This window comes from Haliaeetus albicilla, chromosome 2 (assembly GCF_947461875.1).
Source record: "Haliaeetus albicilla chromosome 2, bHalAlb1.1, whole genome shotgun sequence".
Taxonomy (NCBI): domain Eukaryota; kingdom Metazoa; phylum Chordata; class Aves; order Accipitriformes; family Accipitridae; genus Haliaeetus; species Haliaeetus albicilla.
Genome location: NC_091484.1, coordinates 36,307,859 through 36,324,649, shown reverse-complemented (window position 1 = coordinate 36,324,649; position 16,791 = coordinate 36,307,859). Strand labels below are relative to the sequence as shown.

At 42.9% G+C, this 16,791-nt stretch overlaps 1 protein-coding gene across 1 annotated transcript in view; it reads left to right on the top strand.

Annotated features, from left to right (window-relative positions):
- Window positions 1–4,948: 4,948 nt before the first annotated feature.
- Window positions 4,949–16,791, top strand: part of RBMS3 (RNA binding motif single stranded interacting protein 3) — a 733,333-nt gene continuing 721,490 nt past the window's right edge. The window contains exon 1 of the mRNA XM_069770900.1: window positions 4,949–5,521. Coding sequence (XP_069627001.1) covers window positions 5,342–5,521 — 180 coding nt within the window. The 5' untranslated portion in view covers window positions 4,949–5,341. The remainder of the gene's footprint in view (window positions 5,522–16,791) is intronic.

The window sequence follows — 16,791 nt, the reverse complement described above, 5'->3', positions numbered from 1 at the left end:
AGGCTTCCCAAGGGTTACAGGATTTTTTGTTCCAAAAAAGGAACAGAGATAAGTCTTTAAAAGGCTCAAAAAAATCACTCAAGGCTTGAGTTGTGCAGCCATTCTTTGTGGTTTCAGTACTTGTAAGCAAAAATGTTAGAATGCAGGGGAGAACTGATATTATCAAAATTGTGGGTGGAAAGCTAGAAGACAAGATGCTTTTGAAAATGCAGCTTGTAATGTATCCATTTTCGTGTCGGACCGTGTAGAGAATGGTGGAATTCAAATAGTATTTTCACCTTTTACTCTCTAAGAATATCCACAGCATGTCTTTATATCCCTGTGAAACATAATTCTCTCAGGATAGCATTTATTAAGCATATACAATTATAGACTTTCTGAGACAGAAAATACCTGCATAGATAGATCTTGAAAGTTAGAGGAGCCCCCAGGTTACTGAATGTTTGCATACTGGCAGTAAAGCACCTTAGAGAACAGAAGCAGAGATCGATGGGTGGGAAAATGACTCAATGAACATCTGTGTTAGCCACTTTGAAATGTATAGTACAGAGGGAATTATCGATAAGGTCAGAGTCTTCATGAGAAAGCAACTCTGTTTGCAACTCTCAAGCAAGAAATGAAATAGCATAGAATGCAAGTTGACAGATACAGTGTTGAGTGAGACCCCAAGGAGCTTGCATTGACAACAGGAAACCTTTGATTTGAATTGTCTAAGGGTGGGAAAAGGTCAAAATTATTCAAATGTTGAATGCAGTGGGTAGATGAATCCTGAACCAACAGATATGCGAGGCAACAGAAAGCCAAATGCTCTGTCTCTCATACAATGATAGCTGTGTTTTTATAAAGATTGCATATATCCCGCTAACTTGTAATAGCCATTTTTGTACATTTGACATGCAGCATCTTCAGTTTATCCAGATTAACATAAACATAAATGTGCTTGAGAAAGACCTGAAAATATCTTTGAATAAGAATTGTTATGTAAGTAAATATCAATAAATGATTTAGTTTCTGAGCAGTTATCTTAACTATTCATAAGAAAAAGTGACAAATTGCTAAATGAAACAAATGACCAAAAGAAGAGACCATGGAAACGGCATAAAAGTTCTGTTTATTCTGCCACTGAACTAGTTTATGATCTTAGGCAAATCATTAAATTTGTGTATGTCTTCCCACCATTTCTAGCCTTATTAATTAGAACTACAGAGGATTCCCCTGCCATGTGGTTTGCACAGTATATTGTACTATCATCTGATCATAACCAAGAATAAGAATGCAAAAATGGCACTGTATTCTAGAAGAAGCAATCTTTGACCCTTTCCATCAAATTGTTCCAATACTTGGCCTGTAATTAAATTCAGTGTCATCACTCCCTAATTTTAATGTTTTGGAAACATGAAGAATGTAGTTGGTCTTGAAAGGCTTTCCTTTTGCATTTTAGAATGTCAGTGTCTCTGGAATCTATTTAGTCACCTACACCTGTTTTACAGCACAACCCACAACTGTAAAACATGCAGGAGCATGGAGCATGTGTTAATGAGTTGTAGTATTGATTTCACCAGCAATATTTTAATGCCGTTTCTCTTGAAAAATGAACAATAGATCTGGGCTCAGAAATTCTTGATGCGTGTTGTGTACGGTAATAGACAGTCCATATTCAGTAACGTACTTTATTATTCTATATAGAAGCTAAACTATATGCTGTTTTACCAGAGTAAATATGAGTGAAAGAGCCACGCTAATTTTTTTCAATGTGTTGGCACATCTGGAAAGCATTCAACACAATGTTGTTTTCCTATGAACAGGGCCTTCCTGATGTGGAATGACTTGCCCTCCAGTGAGACTCCTGGTTTCTGCTTCTCAATGCATTGTCTTTCAAGACAGTTGCCGTGTGATACAGGATTCTGGCTCTCCATTCTTCCACCTCAGCTCCAAATACTATTCTGTGGACTTAGGTTTTGAATTTGATGTATGTACCAAGTTAGTTGAAGGTACTGAAAACTTTTACTCATGCAATACTGATCAACTGTTCAGCTCTGTGGCGTGTTGCATTATTACGGTCTTTAGTCCCACTGTTCTCTGAGTGCTCACCAAAAATAATTTGGGGTAAAAGCTCATGTGCTTCTGCCTGGACCTGAGGAACCCGATACTTGTCAGAAGGACCATTTATGAGACTGGAAGGAGGTCATATTTCTTATCTCCTCAGCCTGCCGGTTCAGATTTCGCTTTCCTGTCCAATTTATTAGTGCTCCTAGATTTGTAGTTACTGTTTGTATCTCAAAAATATGTTTGGCCTGAAGACCATTATTTCTCTCACAGAAGTTTGTGATGATTATTCAGACCTTTACCTTAGCGTAACAAAATATGTTCTACTTAGAATTCTCTGGAAATCTATTGAATATCAACAGCTGGGTGGAAACCTGGTTTGTGCAGAGAACAACTGGAGGCACACTGTTATGATGAATTATTTGTAATAATTTTATTTTTGCAATAGTATTGTAAATCTTTTGCAGCACAAAAAGGAAAGATGGGGAAAAGAGAAGAAAAGGAAAGGAAAGAAAAGAAAAGAAAAGAAAAGAAAAGAGAAAAGAAAAAGAAGAGAAAGGGAAATTTGAAATTCAGCAGCCAAATACAAATCTTTGTACTGACTTTCATGCAGTCTAGGGCCTGCCCTTTTCTTCTTATGTATGATCACATTCACTCAAACCATCGAAGAAGTTTGTGTTGGTTTTGGGGGTTAAACTCTTTAGGATTAGGAGTAGAGCTTTCTGAGTCAAGAGCCCCCACCTCTGGAATTAGTTTTCCTTGGTTCTCTGCCAGTGTCCAGCTCCAGTAAGCTTCAGAGCACATGGTGAAATGTTTGTATTTGGGTTAGCTTTTCTCTATTTTTAGATGGCTTGGTTTTGCTTTGAGTTTTATTTTACAGACCTGGAGATGGTAGATTGGGAATTGTATTACCCTCCATGGGAAGGTTTCTATGTCATTTATCAGTAATTTTTTAAGTGTGTGTTGCAGTGCCTGAATGAGCGATATTTTTATTTTCACTTTTATCTTGCCATTTTCCAACCTGTGATACTGGAAGTATTTTGACCCAAACTGGAAAAGCTCTTGAGCACAGAATTTTGTTCCTTGCATGCTTTGTGGTGTGTGGAGGGAGGTGGTGACTGCACAGGCGGACTGATAGCGTGGTGGCTTGTCATCTATGTGGGCTTATTGCTTTGCTCTGGGCAATTCTGCAGCAAAGTCCACCTTTGTATGTGTTCTGCAGCCATCGTGGCTGTGAAGACAGATCCCCCCAAAAGTACCTGTCTGCAGTTAGTACTGCTTTTTGCTAATGAGGCTAAAACTGTAAGAGTATCCAGAATGTTTAAATCATTATACCCCAAAATGTAGAGTATATTTAGATGATTATAAATAAATGATTGTAAGTAGTCTGAAGTATTTGATTATAAACATCAATATTCAGGGCTTGATTGTCTTATTATTTACCTCAATTTTAAACATTGATGCTGATAGTTTCGGTAGAAATGCTCCTTATTTTCACGAACCTGAGAAGACAGCAGGGCCCGTCAATACTTGACATGCTTTGAGAATACTACTAAAGGATCTTTAGCGATGTGTATTTTAAAAATACAGCTTTGGTGTGTGACAAAGACTTTTTTTTTTTCTCTATTGCAATATTAGCCCTTGCCTTTTGTCCAAATACATTGTTGCAATAAGATCTGTTCAGGTTCCCACAGTAACAATCCGGTTGGGGAATAACGGAACCCAAGGCGAGGAATAAAAGGGCATCATGTAATACCTGATGGACACCCGCTTCCCGAAACACCCTGGGACAGGTTCTCTCCTGGTGTAAAATACACCAGCTCCTGAGGATGTGGCCCAGTATCTCTGTGGAGCGGGTGGGTGCTATTGGAGAGGTCAGCACATGCATCAGACGGCTCAGGTATAGATCAGATATGTATCTTGACACTGCAGGCTCTCAGTAGATGCTTCCAGTTAACTTTCAAAGCAGCTGCTCCTCAGGACAATGTGGTGTTATATTTAGAAGTGCAGACTGGTCACCTGATGGTGTCCTGATTTAACAACGATGGGGTCTACGCTTACCATTCATCCCTTCAAAATGAAAAGGGGAATAGCTGAAGACTTGGCTTGGCTCCGGCGCCACTGAGGAAATTCTTGTTTTGGTATAAAACACTCTTAATGAGACTGCATTTTTCCCTACCGTGCCTAACTTCAGTCTGAGAAGGAAGCTAACACGAGGATTGAAAGTCGTGTGCGCACTGCAGTCACGACTGATTTAGCAGCTTACACGCGATTTTTTTCTTTCCCTTTCTCTTCTTGTATTTGGGTTGATAAAATCGGAGAGCCGGTGGCTGGTACTGATTTAGATTTCCAGCCTGGATTTGCTCTTGTTTTTCTCCTTAACTCCAGTTCTCCTTGTGCAGTGCTGCGTGGCGCTGGCAGCCTGAGAGAGAGGGAGCTCCAGTCACACACATACACTCAGACCACGGCGAGGAGATTAACATCAAGGAGCCCACATTTGCAATAGCGGGTGGTGCTGGGGGGGAGGCGAGGGGAAAATAAAATAAAAGCAACAATCGGGTAAATGCTCGTCTCTTCTCGCCACCAGCACCTTGCACAGGTCTGAAATCGCTCGTTTTTGCTTTGCTGTATTGCGCTTGCCTGGGATGTGGAGCGGGGAGGGGGAGGGGAGGAAGGGGGAGGTTTAACTTTTACTTGACATTACCGGATTATTGTCGGTTCCCCTGTGTTAAACCCCGGTGGTTTCCCCTCGCCCCCACCCCCTCCCCGGGCTCGGCTCCCTCCAGTTAACTTTGTTCAAAGGGCTGCAGCCAGAAGGGCTTGTCCGGGCCTGGGACATAGATAGCGTAAAGTAAATAACCACCACAATTAGACTGGGGCCGGGAGTTGATCTTCGTGGCGAGAGATCTGCTTAGTTAGCGTTTGCCGTTTCGGGGCGATTGAAGGCCATCGTACCAAGGACAGGCGCGCACACGCACACACACGCACACGCACACACACACACTCACTCTTACACACCACACACACACACACACGCTGGATACAAAAGTCTGGAGGATCTAGGGGAGGATTGCAGCCGCCGGATCGGTGCAGCAGCGGCGGCCAGAGTCATGCGTGTCACGGCCTCCTGAGGGGGGAAAAAAGGAAGGAAGGAAGGGAAGGAAGGAAGGAAGGAAGAAAAAAAAGGGCAGAAAGAAGGGAAAAAAGAAAAGAGGGAGAAAGGAGAGCACAGGAAAGACGCGGGGTGGTGGAAAGTGTTTGCCTGCTTTTGTCTCGCAATACAGTGAACTGGAAGATGGAGATGGATGTTAAGGGAGTTTCTCCGTGCCCGGAGCCCATCCCCCCGGCGGCGGGGTCTGGCGGCTGCCCGCACCAGCGCCCGCACCACCGCGATGGGCAGCCCGCGGAGCCGGCCCCCGCCGCCGACAGCGGCCACCCGGAGCGGAGGCACGGCAGCGAGAAAGAGGACAAAAAGGTAGGTAGCTCCGCTCCGCTCCGCCGCCGGCCGGCCGGAGGGGCCGGCTGCCCGGGGCCGCGCTCGGCGGGGCGGGCGGGCGGGTCCGCGCCCGTTCCCGCGCCCGCGCCCGTTCCCGCGCCCGCTCCCGCGGCCGCGCCGCCGCGGGCAGCCCCGGCCCCGCGCCGCCCTTTGTCAGCGCGGCGGCGGGAGGCGGGGGGGCCGGCGGCGGAGGTTGTCTGAGGACACGGGGGCGGCGGGGCGGGGAGGCGCGGGGCCGCCGCCGCGGGGCCCGGGGCGGCGGGCATTGTTCCGCTCGCCCTGCGGGAGCGGCGCCGCGGGCGGCGGCCCAGGTGCCGCCGCGAAAGTTTACCTCACTTCGAGGGGCCAGCGCCGGCAGGGCCGCCGCTCCCCTCGCCTCGCCGCCCCTGGCCTCGCCTCGCCTCGCCTCGCTGCCCCTCGCCGCCCCTCGCCTCGGTTTTCGGCCGGCGGCGGGGGGGCGAGTCACCTGGGGGAAGGAGCCCGGGCGCCGTGTCCCTCCAGCCAGCCCTGCTGTGTCATTGTGGACCGGGGGACGGCTGCTCGCCGCCGAGTGAGAACCTGTGGGGGACGGAGTTCAGCGAGAAGTGGGTCAGCTCGCATCCGCTAGTGCGGCTCTGTCAGCTGCTGGAAGAATCGGAAAGTAGGGAGGATGGGGTAGAGAAAAGGTGCCATTAAGATAATGTCAGCGGAGTGCATTGATCAGTGCTTTTGTCTGTGGGCACTGTCTTCATTCCCATTCATTTTTCTCGCCGTGGGTTTACCAAACCGAAGCCGACGGATTCTGCTGTGTCTGTAGGTCTGTAGTAGGCAGAGACCGATAAATGTCGAAGTTTCATCGCGATACGGTGATTGTTGCAAGGGGTGATCCGTGTGTGCTAGACCGTAAAACACATCCGTTTATATCTTACGGAAATCCCAGTAATTCTCTGAATGGACAGATACCCCAAACCAGATTGTAATCCTAGCGTAAATGGAAAAAAAGAAACCTTGCCGTGTACTGGATCTGAGCCGTGTTTCTTCAACTAGTTTTACTATAGTTTGATTTTGTTACAAATGTGTAAGAGAAGAGTAGCACAATGAAGGAATGTAAACCAGCAGTGCAATAAATTAATGCAACAACTATGTCGCACCATATATTTGCATGACTAGAGTTGCAATTTTCATGAGAAATATAAGGTATTTTGAAAAAAAAGGGTATCTCTGACTGGAGACCCCGAGTTTGTAGTATTTACCTCCTACACTTCTGGGTTTGTTACTGTTTGGTAAAATCTGTCCTATTGTTCTAATTAAAAGACAGTATCAACGACTGATCATTTGAACAGGGCCTGTACAGTTATAATAAGGGCTTTGTACAAGGGCTTTATTTTTGAAACTGTAACTGGTGGTTTACGTATTGTGATAGATGAATGCAGAATTTCATCTCCCTTGAGTTTATGAATATTTCATTCTGTCGCGACTGCATGTTGCTGTAGGTAGCTAAATGATCTGTGTGTGTGTGATTGTTTCTAGGATCCCTTTCCCTGCATTGTGTTACTTACTGGAACTTAAAGTGCTTTTATGCTTTTATTTCAAAATAATTAAAATCTAGAGCCAAGGTTGCCATTTACACATGAGTTGGTTGTGCCAGTGCCTTCAGCATTTAAAAACCCTGCCATCAGCAGAAATCCATGCTCAGTAGTTACTTTCTGATGTGCTACACAGTCTGTCTGATGTTTTACCGATCGTGGACACGAGGAAGGCAAACAAGGTATGATTGAAGGTGAATGAACACCAGAGAAAGCCTGATTCTCTGTGGTGTGGCTAATTAATGTCTTTAGGTAACTCAGTATTGCACTGTTTTATTCTGTATTTGCCAGCATTTTCTGGACATAGAAACAAAAGAAGTAATACCTTTTTTTGTCCTGGTTGTAGCCATGCTAAAGTACTGCGATATATTCCTTTTTCTTAATCCACTATCAGGTTTTCCAGGCTTGCCATTGCCAAGGTGGTTGCAATGACTAGCTTGTATTTTTGGGAAGTGCTGTGATTTTTCAAACCTCCCTAAATGTATGTATCTTTTCAGGATGCTGTCCCGGGACAACTTATTAGTCCCAGTACTTCTTATTAGTGCAGAAGTATTTCAGTTATCTGGTAAAACAGTGGCACCAGAAATGTGATGAGAAGGCGAAAACCCATTAAAGCAATAGTAAAATCCAACACTACTGTGAAAAAAACATTCCAACCACAAAATAAAACCCGAGTATTGCCGGAAACATCATTAAGAACTTTCTAAATGGCTTGAAATAACAGTACCATTGTTTATTTGACCCTTAAACAATGTCAGAGGCACACTGATACATCCTAGAAGTGTAAGCACTCTACGTGGAAATTGTAAAGGACATTAGAACCTGATTTCCTGACACCTGTATACTTATGAGTAACTGAGTATTAAGATTTTACAACATCTCATGTTTCAGGCCTTGCTTTTGGGGATCAAAAGTCCTACATTTTACCATTGAGCTCCATTTCCACTGGAGGTAAAAAGAGTTTTGCTTCCATCTAAATGGAGCTGGGTCGAATTTACACTCTAATAAAGCTATTTTTTATCACTGCCTCCAAAAGGAACATTGCTCAATTAACCAAAGAAAGTATTTTCCTAATTCTATGGAATTTCAGTAGAAGGTAATACCATAGTGTCAATTATATGGATATTGGAGTTTTTTTCTGCTCTATGTTCATTTTTTATTTGTCTTTGAACTTCAATAAAATTGTGAAATGTGCATAACTTGAAATATATCCCACTGTCTTCAGCTTGGATGCTGACATGCTGAAGTGTATGCTTAAGTGCTTTGTTGGAGGAAGACCTAGGTTGCCTCCCATATATCCTTCTGTGTTGTAACCGTCTCTGACCAAGAGAAATTATGAAGATTGACTTTATAATTTATTAAGTATACAGTAGTTGGTGCTTTAAAGCATAGTTGCCATTTAGGTGGGAGAAAATTAAGCAGAAATATTGAGTGTAAGATTTAGAAGATGGTTGACTCTATAAGGACACTATTTTTTCTCTTAAAGCAAAACACATCAGAAAATATTTTTCAACACTCGTACAATGTTTTCTGTTATTTTAGTTAAAAGCTTGTAGGTCTAACCCTATATACAGCAGCATGTTGACATTCTCCAATATGGCAAAGTGGGTGACTGGGGGAGAGAACAACATGCAATCCTGGCTGTTTATTGCCAGCTGGAGGTGCAACTGATGCCTGTGACAGGTTGTGTGGGTGGGTCTTCACACCGTCTTGCCATTCCGTGACTTGGTGCAAAGGGATGCAGGCCCATAAATTTTACCAAGGATTCTTTCCAGCTTATATTGGAACGATAGCATCTTTGCAAGGATCTGTGCAGGGAGCACTTTGAGAGTTGAAGGCAGCTGTGCAATTCCTTTGCAGATTGGTGACTGTGTGTGGCATTTGTCACAGCTGACGTTATGACCAGAATTTTTCCAGGGGTGGTACCCTGAGTTAGGACTTTCAAGCCCTTAGCTACAGCCGGTGTGTTGCAGTGTTTCCATTTTCCAAAGTACTGTGCAGCCCCTAAGTCCTCCAAAAGTTGGTCCTAGGTATGGATTTGGTAATGTAGCATTGCATAGCCAAGTAAGAGCATTTATTTTGCTTTCCACTGAGGAAAACCTCTGTGTGTCTGAGGTTTGCACAAATCATTTAGCACAAATGATTTACAAGCACACCCAGAGCTTTCACTTTATACCTACATTCCAGATACAAAAGCCCCTGTGAAATAGCTCCAAGGTGAAGAACTTTCTGTTATTTACATGGAAATGAGCACACCAAGGTTACAGCACAAGCAAGCCTATCTGGGCTGGGTACATTGTATTCTGGTTCAAAAACAATTCGCCAGTGTTCAGTATAAGAGTTCTGAAGTGTTTTGTGGGCTTATTGGTATGTCATTTCCCAGAATTCTCGTCTGTGATATCGCTGTGCGAGAGTGGTACCCAGGTGTGAGCTTCTAGAGGGGAAAAGCTGAGTGCTTTGGGGAAAGGCACTTGGTATTAACTTGGGAATTCTGTTCTGCTGTACACGTGATCTGATCTAATTGTCAGTCTCTGAAAGCCTTCCGCTAGTGTATTTACGGGACTACTGCTATCAACAATACGGTGGTTGTTCAGTCATCCTCCACAAGTGGTAGGTCAGGAAGAGTGGAATACTCTTCAGGGGCAATTCTTTTTTAATAATTTCTCTTATGTATTTAGTTTTGTTTGAAAAGCCATATGTTACTGTGTGTTTACATTTAGAGAAGAGAAGGCCTAAGAAATGCAGTTTATGCTTGAAGCAGATGGTGGGAAGTTTCTTTTTGGGGGCAGATCACTCCAGTTTCAAGTCAGATGTGCTTATCTTACCTTAGGCAGTTCCATTGTGCACGGGAGAGTAGTTGTCAACCACTGTCTTTCTCCTGGAGGTTTAGGTGTTTTTTCAGATAACCTGGACCCAGCCCATGGAGCAACTTGAAGTTAAGATCCAAAAGCCGAAACCAAAATCAGCAGTGGATAAGGGGAAAAAGTCTGGAGTGTGTGGGACAAAGAAAGCAGAGATAGAAAACACTACCAGTTGCTGATGGTAGCAGCTTCTGCTGATAATCATATAAAATGCAACACCTTGTATTAGCTGGAGTTTCCAAGTACTGAAGGCTTTGTGCCAGGTGTATCATGGGCTGTAGTCCTGCCAGGATGTAATGCAGGCATGAACAGTCAAGGTCACGCCATTGTCTGCCTGGATGGACAAATTCTTAGCCACCCAGAGAGGCCAGAAAACATTACTTGTGACTGTTGCTATTCTGAGAGTTTGATGTCAGACAGAAATTCCAGTGTATCTTTAAAGTGTGGACAGAGCTGGAAGATAATGGGTTTTCCTCTAACTCATTGCTAAGAATGTTTCAGAAATCATTCCTCAGCCCAGCAACATCAACTCTTGTCTTTTTCAGGTCCACTTTTAAGGACCTATTCTTCATTCTTAAGCTGCTCCTTACCATGCTGTGGTCCATCATGATGTTGGTATTGATCTGCATAGTTCAGTGTCTTCCTGATCAAATGGTCTGAAAAAAAGCTTATTTTGTGCTAGCACCCTGTTCTTCCAGAGTTCCCAGAGCCCGATGGCTGTCTGGGTGGTGAGTCTGTCCCAAAGCCACAGACCCAGGACATGCTGAGTCCCTTGTATTCGGATGTTTGTCCTGCAGACTCCCACGTTACAGCTCCAGGGCAGGCTCAGATTCATGGCAGCGTGAGGAAGCTCCAAGATATGTCTACTTGCAACGGTTGCCCAGAGCCACAGTGCCTGGCAGGTGCCTCTGGAAGGGAGGTTTTGGTCCTTTGTGTTGCTGCTGTGGGCAGCAAAGCTATTAACCATGCCATTAACCTCTTTTGGTGAGCGAGGCCCAAGGGCCATCTGCTTTGAGGAGAATAAATAAAAAATTCAGATTAAAAAAAAAATCAAAAAGAAGAAATTCACTGTGAACTGAAAGCCTTGCTTTGCAGGCAGGTCTACTTCTGCATTTCTATGCATTTGATGTACTTTGCCTCTCACACTTCTCTTGCCTTCTAGTGAGAGAATCCTTAGATGAACCTAGGATTGTGCCTTTATTACAAAAATAAGCAGATGAGAAGAACAGAAGAAAGAGAGAAACTGTTAGTACCTCAACTGAAGGCAAGACTAATAAACTCATATTTTATTAGACATCAGAGAATCCAAAAGGAGAAGAGATTTTGGGAATCAAGCCTCATAATTTTCATGGCTCCAAAATTACTTTTTATCTCATATTCCGAGAATTCCTTTTACCTTAAGTAGAGTAAATAGACATTTAAAATGTATTTATTTGCAGGTGGCATACTGAGAATCTGGAATGTGGAGAATGAGGTCCAGCGATGGTTTTATGTTAGAGTTAAAGCATAAAGTTGGAGAAGGAGGAGTTTACTTCTGTGCTTTGCCTGTGTCTGTACTAAAACAACATACCTGATAGTGCACATGAACGATTCTTTAAAATCTTACCCAATACTGAGACTTCTGAAAGAAGAATACACTATTTAAAATAGTTTTCCCTTTAAATAAATTGTAGGATAAATGTTTTGGCAAATAGTAAACAGCTGTTTAAATTTTTCAACCAACTGATCAATAAGTGGATGAAGCTTGAAAAGCTGATCACACTCTGACTGGTTCTTGGGGTAAACATGGAAATACTCATTGTTATGCAGAGATTTCAGGAGAAGTAAGTACTAGTTAGAGTTATTACAAAGTGAAATTAAGTGCATATGTAGTTGATTAGGTAACAAATCCAGGGACATAAACAATGAACATCATGGGTGGGAGCTAAACAACACTCTTGAGTCATCAGAAACACAACCACAAATTTTGTATGCAGAAGACACAGAACTGACTCTCTGGCTAAAGGCAAATTCATCGTGGCTGCAGAAGAGTTGTGAGGATTCCTACTTGGAGAAAGTTGCAGCACTGAAAAGGGCTTTGTTATCTCCTCTTGGGCAGTTGGGACATTGCCTTGACTCAGATGTAGTGGTATGTGTTCGTGCCTGTGTGCCAAGACTGGAAAGCAGTCCTATTCAGGACTGCACATGACAGCCCAGAGCTTGGCCAGTGCATGGCATATCCTTCCCACTTATGTAGAGCTTGTTCTCAAAAGCCCAGTATTCACAGGAATTCCTGTCAAAGGGTTGAGTGCCAGCTTGTAACAAATCTGAGGCTTCAAACAATGGATAATCAATGAAGCTAGAAAAGAATAATACCCATGTTGTTGCATGCTATTCCCAGTGTTTTGCTAGATACTCACAGTGGTTTTAGACCACCTCTATCTGTGGAAAAAGCTTACTGTGTTGTACTGCATCCTTACGGCACAGTAATTCTTACTATACTGAGGTTAAGGTTTACTTAATTGCTTGGAGCTAAGAGGGAAGTATAGTTACTGATGTGTGAAGTGGCTCAGTTTTTGTTTGGCTCCATATTTGGTTGTTCTCTGCCTGGCTGTAGCCATTCCGCTCACATAGTGGCTGGGATTATTTCCCAGCAGCTTGTGCTAGGTGGATTTCTGTACTGACTAGCTGCCAGTAGTAGTTATCCAGTAAGAGTATAAGAAGTTTCACAGTCCCAGTAGTGTTACTAGTTTCTAACAACTTGTCTCAGAAAATACCCAAATAGTAAAGAAAATGGGACTGCAGCTGTAAATAGGAAAAATGACAACAGGAGCACTGATAATATTTTCCATGGAAGTAGTGCTCAGGTCAGGTTCTAACGTGATATTTAAACATGTAGAAGAAAAAAGGACAGATCTGAAAGATATTACAGATATTAAGTATTCTACAGTAGTTTCTTTCCTTCCTCACTCCTCATCCTTTCTCCATGGCTCTGGAATTCTCCTCTGTCTGAATGAAAACTTCTGTGTTGTTTAATTTCCCCACATTGCATTCTGAGCTATAAGGGGAATATGAATTGTTCCAGGAACTATAGTAACTAGTGCATCTTAACTGGGATAAAACAAGACACAATTTGGCTCATAGTATGGACAAGGACAGTCATGTATAAAATTTGTTAGACAGCCATGATTTACTAGAAAAAGAATAATTCTTCCATGTCTAATGGCTTCTGCCATGTGTTTAAATACAGCTGTTATTTTCATTATACATTCTATTAAGTGAAGACCAATCTTGTTATAGAAGCAGAATAGAAATAGTTTCCTTGACTGAAAAACAAGTGTTGGGTGAATAAAAATTACAGACTCAAGCCCCAAAGCTTGGTTAATATACTTAACTGTTCCTGGGCTTCTGAGTTCATTCCATTGAACACCTTGGCCTATAGTTTCAGAGTTTATTCTTTCTGAAAAGATATTCTACGCAAGTTGTTCAAAGTGATAATGTGATCAGCAACTGAAAATACTGCAGGGAGGTAAAACGAGTATTTCCTCACTTAGTTCTAGACCATCTGCAAAGGATTGTTACCATTGACTGGAGAATGAAAATAAAATGGTGTGGAACCTATGCCTATTCCTTTAGCATAAGGTCCACGTTAATTGATTTCAACAAGTGCCTCAAGCACCACTGACACCTCTTCTTTGCTATTAACTAATGATGGTTGTCTCACTGAGGTTATTACTGAGTCTATACTCATTTCCAGGAGCCTGTAGCAGAAAATCTCTTTTTGGATCCAAACTAAAAGTCTTTGTGGAAAGGGAGTTAAAGGGCTAGTATCTACCAAAGACAACTGCTGTAGCTGTTATATTTAGTAGTAATTTGATATTAGCTATAGTATAATAAATATGCATTGTGCTTTACTGAGAATTCAAAAACAGTATGTTATTGCCTTCAGGTCGTTACCGTGTGAATCAGACATAACACGGGAAAGATAACTGCAAGTCCTCACAGAGGGGCAGGTGAGCATGTTATGTGGGGGTAAGATGTAAATAACTTACACTCTTTAGGTGAATTAAGAGTGAAAGGGGGTGGCATGGAGGGCAGAGAGGGAGTCCTTGCTGGAAAGCTAATTGAAAACAGCAACTTTTGCATAGGGCTGGAAGGAAGGAGTTTGTAAGGTTAGTATTTTGAGACGAAAAACTTTATGAAGTGTGTATTGGGTCCATGTGGAGTTAAGGAAGCACACAACAGAATCTCGCAGAGTTCGCAAAATGCCTATCTAGGCTTCACAGACATTATACAGTGCCCTGGTTAGCCTTGTTAACTTTATTGAGTGTGCTTCGAGGACATGCAGACTTTCAAAGTATGTGAAAGCCACTTTTAATAATTAATTGGCTCACTCTCTCCCACCTATTGCTTCATATCTAATAAAAGGCAACAGCGAGTCCTTGCCAAAGCCAACAGATACAATAATATTTAGGTTAGTTGGGTTTGAGATATGACAGGCTAGAAAGGATATCCCCAAAGATCTTAGAAGTGAAACAATCCCCATTTTTTGTCCTGTCTTATTTCTCCCATGACTCTCATATGATGTGCTCTTAGACTAAATTTTCCCTGATCTAGTAAGTGATTTCAGGAAGATCAGTCCACTTTTACAGAATGGGAAATGTGTGCGTGTGTCTGAACTGATTTATAACTGGAAGCATGTTTCAACTTTACTGTGTCAGGGAGACATGCTGAAATTTCCAAGTGATAAACTGACTTCTGCCTTAAGCAGAGCAGCCACCATCCACACTATCATCTACATCCATGCACACGCAGTGTGACACAGGAAATGACACACCATTATCAGATGGCTGTTAAGATAGATGTAGGGAAATGGTGAGCTTGCTGGCATGACCTCAAAGACAGACATAGAATCATAGAATGGTTTCAGTTGGAAGGGACCTTAAAAATCACCTAGTTCCAACCCCCCTGCCATGGGCAGGGACACCTTCCACTAGACCAGGTAGCTCAAAGCCCCATCCAACCTGGCCTTGAACACTTCCAGGGATGGGGCATCCATAACTTCTCTGAGCAACCTGTTCCAGTGCCTCACCACCCTCATAGTAAAGAATTTCTTCCTTATATCTAATCTATATCTACCTCTTTCAGCTTAAAGCCGTTACCCCTTGTCCTTAAATGTGTGCAGTTCGAGTGCGCCTGTTGTGCACTTGGGGAAATTTTTGTGTAAACAGAGAACACTTAAGTTTGAAGGAGGCCATGAATATGTTTCCAGAGGGAGAAGGGAGGAAACCAGGAAGCTTAATGGGAAGGAAAGCCATATAGGTTTTCAAGAGACCGGGAGGAGCAAGGCAGTAACAAAGGGTTGGACATTCATCCTGAACCTGACTTTATCTGCCTCCCACAGTAGGGAGATAGCTAATGTGGTGGAAGCTTACTGTCATCTGCTATTGTGGTCTTATGCAAAGCATAGCCTTGTTAGACCTTAAAATAGGGACCAAATGTGCCACTTCTTGAACTTGTCAAGAGGACACACAGTCCTCTTGCACACATAGTGCAGAAGATAAATAAATGATGAATCAATTCTAAGAGAAGCCATGTGGAGGCTAGAGAGTCAGAGGCAATCAAGGTTAAGGTGGCTTAAGGAATCTTTACAAGAAGGGTCATACCACAGATCTGTCATGAGATAATCAGCCAGATCTACATCAGAATTGGAATCACCCGGTGGTGGGAAATGTTGCTCAGGACAGGAACAAGGTTCTGGCTTCTCTGGTCTGGTCTCTGCTGTGCATGTTCTGCCTGTTCATAAGACTCACCAGCTTTCTCTCTTTAGGCAGTGTTTCACAGCCATATCCTTTTGCATGCTGTTGCATGCAGAACAGTTACTAAGGTCTTTCTTACTAACTGATCAAGTAATGCAGTCACAGTTATATCTAACTGCTATTGTATTAGAGTTAGACTTACGTACTCACAACAGGCTATCTGTTAGATCACACTATCCCATGGACTGTGGCTTTATTCCTGGTAGCTCAGAACTATCCATAATGCCTATGTTGTCTACAGGTACAAGCAAAGCCCATTAAAAGCTGTCATTCTGCAGTGCCAGTCTACTTTTCACAAGTCTCTGTGCATGTTACCTATGATCACATCATGGCACCTCTTAGTCATACATCCACATCTCATGGTAATAACTGGAAGAGACCAGAGCCGTTAAAATTAGATAACCATAGATAACAGGCACTTATGTATTATGTACTGTATGTTATTATTAAGAACTAGGAGCAGGAAGACACAGTGATACAACAGTTAACAGGTGCCTAAAGCGTTACCCTCTTATTTGCTGATACAGGTGACTTGTTTCTCCCCTATGCAAAGGAAAATCATAGATGAATGTGTCATAGGTAGAACTTTTGCCATTTTTGAGATGCAGGTCAGAGCAGTTGCACCTGTTGACACATAGTTCTGTGTTATCAATAGTCTCGGCATGCAGTGTGGTCCTTGCTTTGTCATACCTCATGGCTTCCCTTCTAATGCTGCAGCAGAGGCTGTCACAGCTACCCAGAAGACTGTGAGGAGGAGTACAGGACTTCAGCAGTCAGGGTCAGGACCTCTGAAAGGTGGTGTGGAGATCAGTGCAGAGAATTTAAAAGGTGAGGTACCAAATAAGTACAGAAATGCACCATGCACCAAGCTACTCTGTGCACAAACAGAAGTATATGTATCGTGCAGAGTAAAGGCAGAAAATACTAAGTTTTGCTTCCCACCAAGATTTGTTGTATTATAATGGTGCGTAAAATAATGGGGGAAAAGCACATGTGCAACAGGCGAGAATAATAAAACTCACATT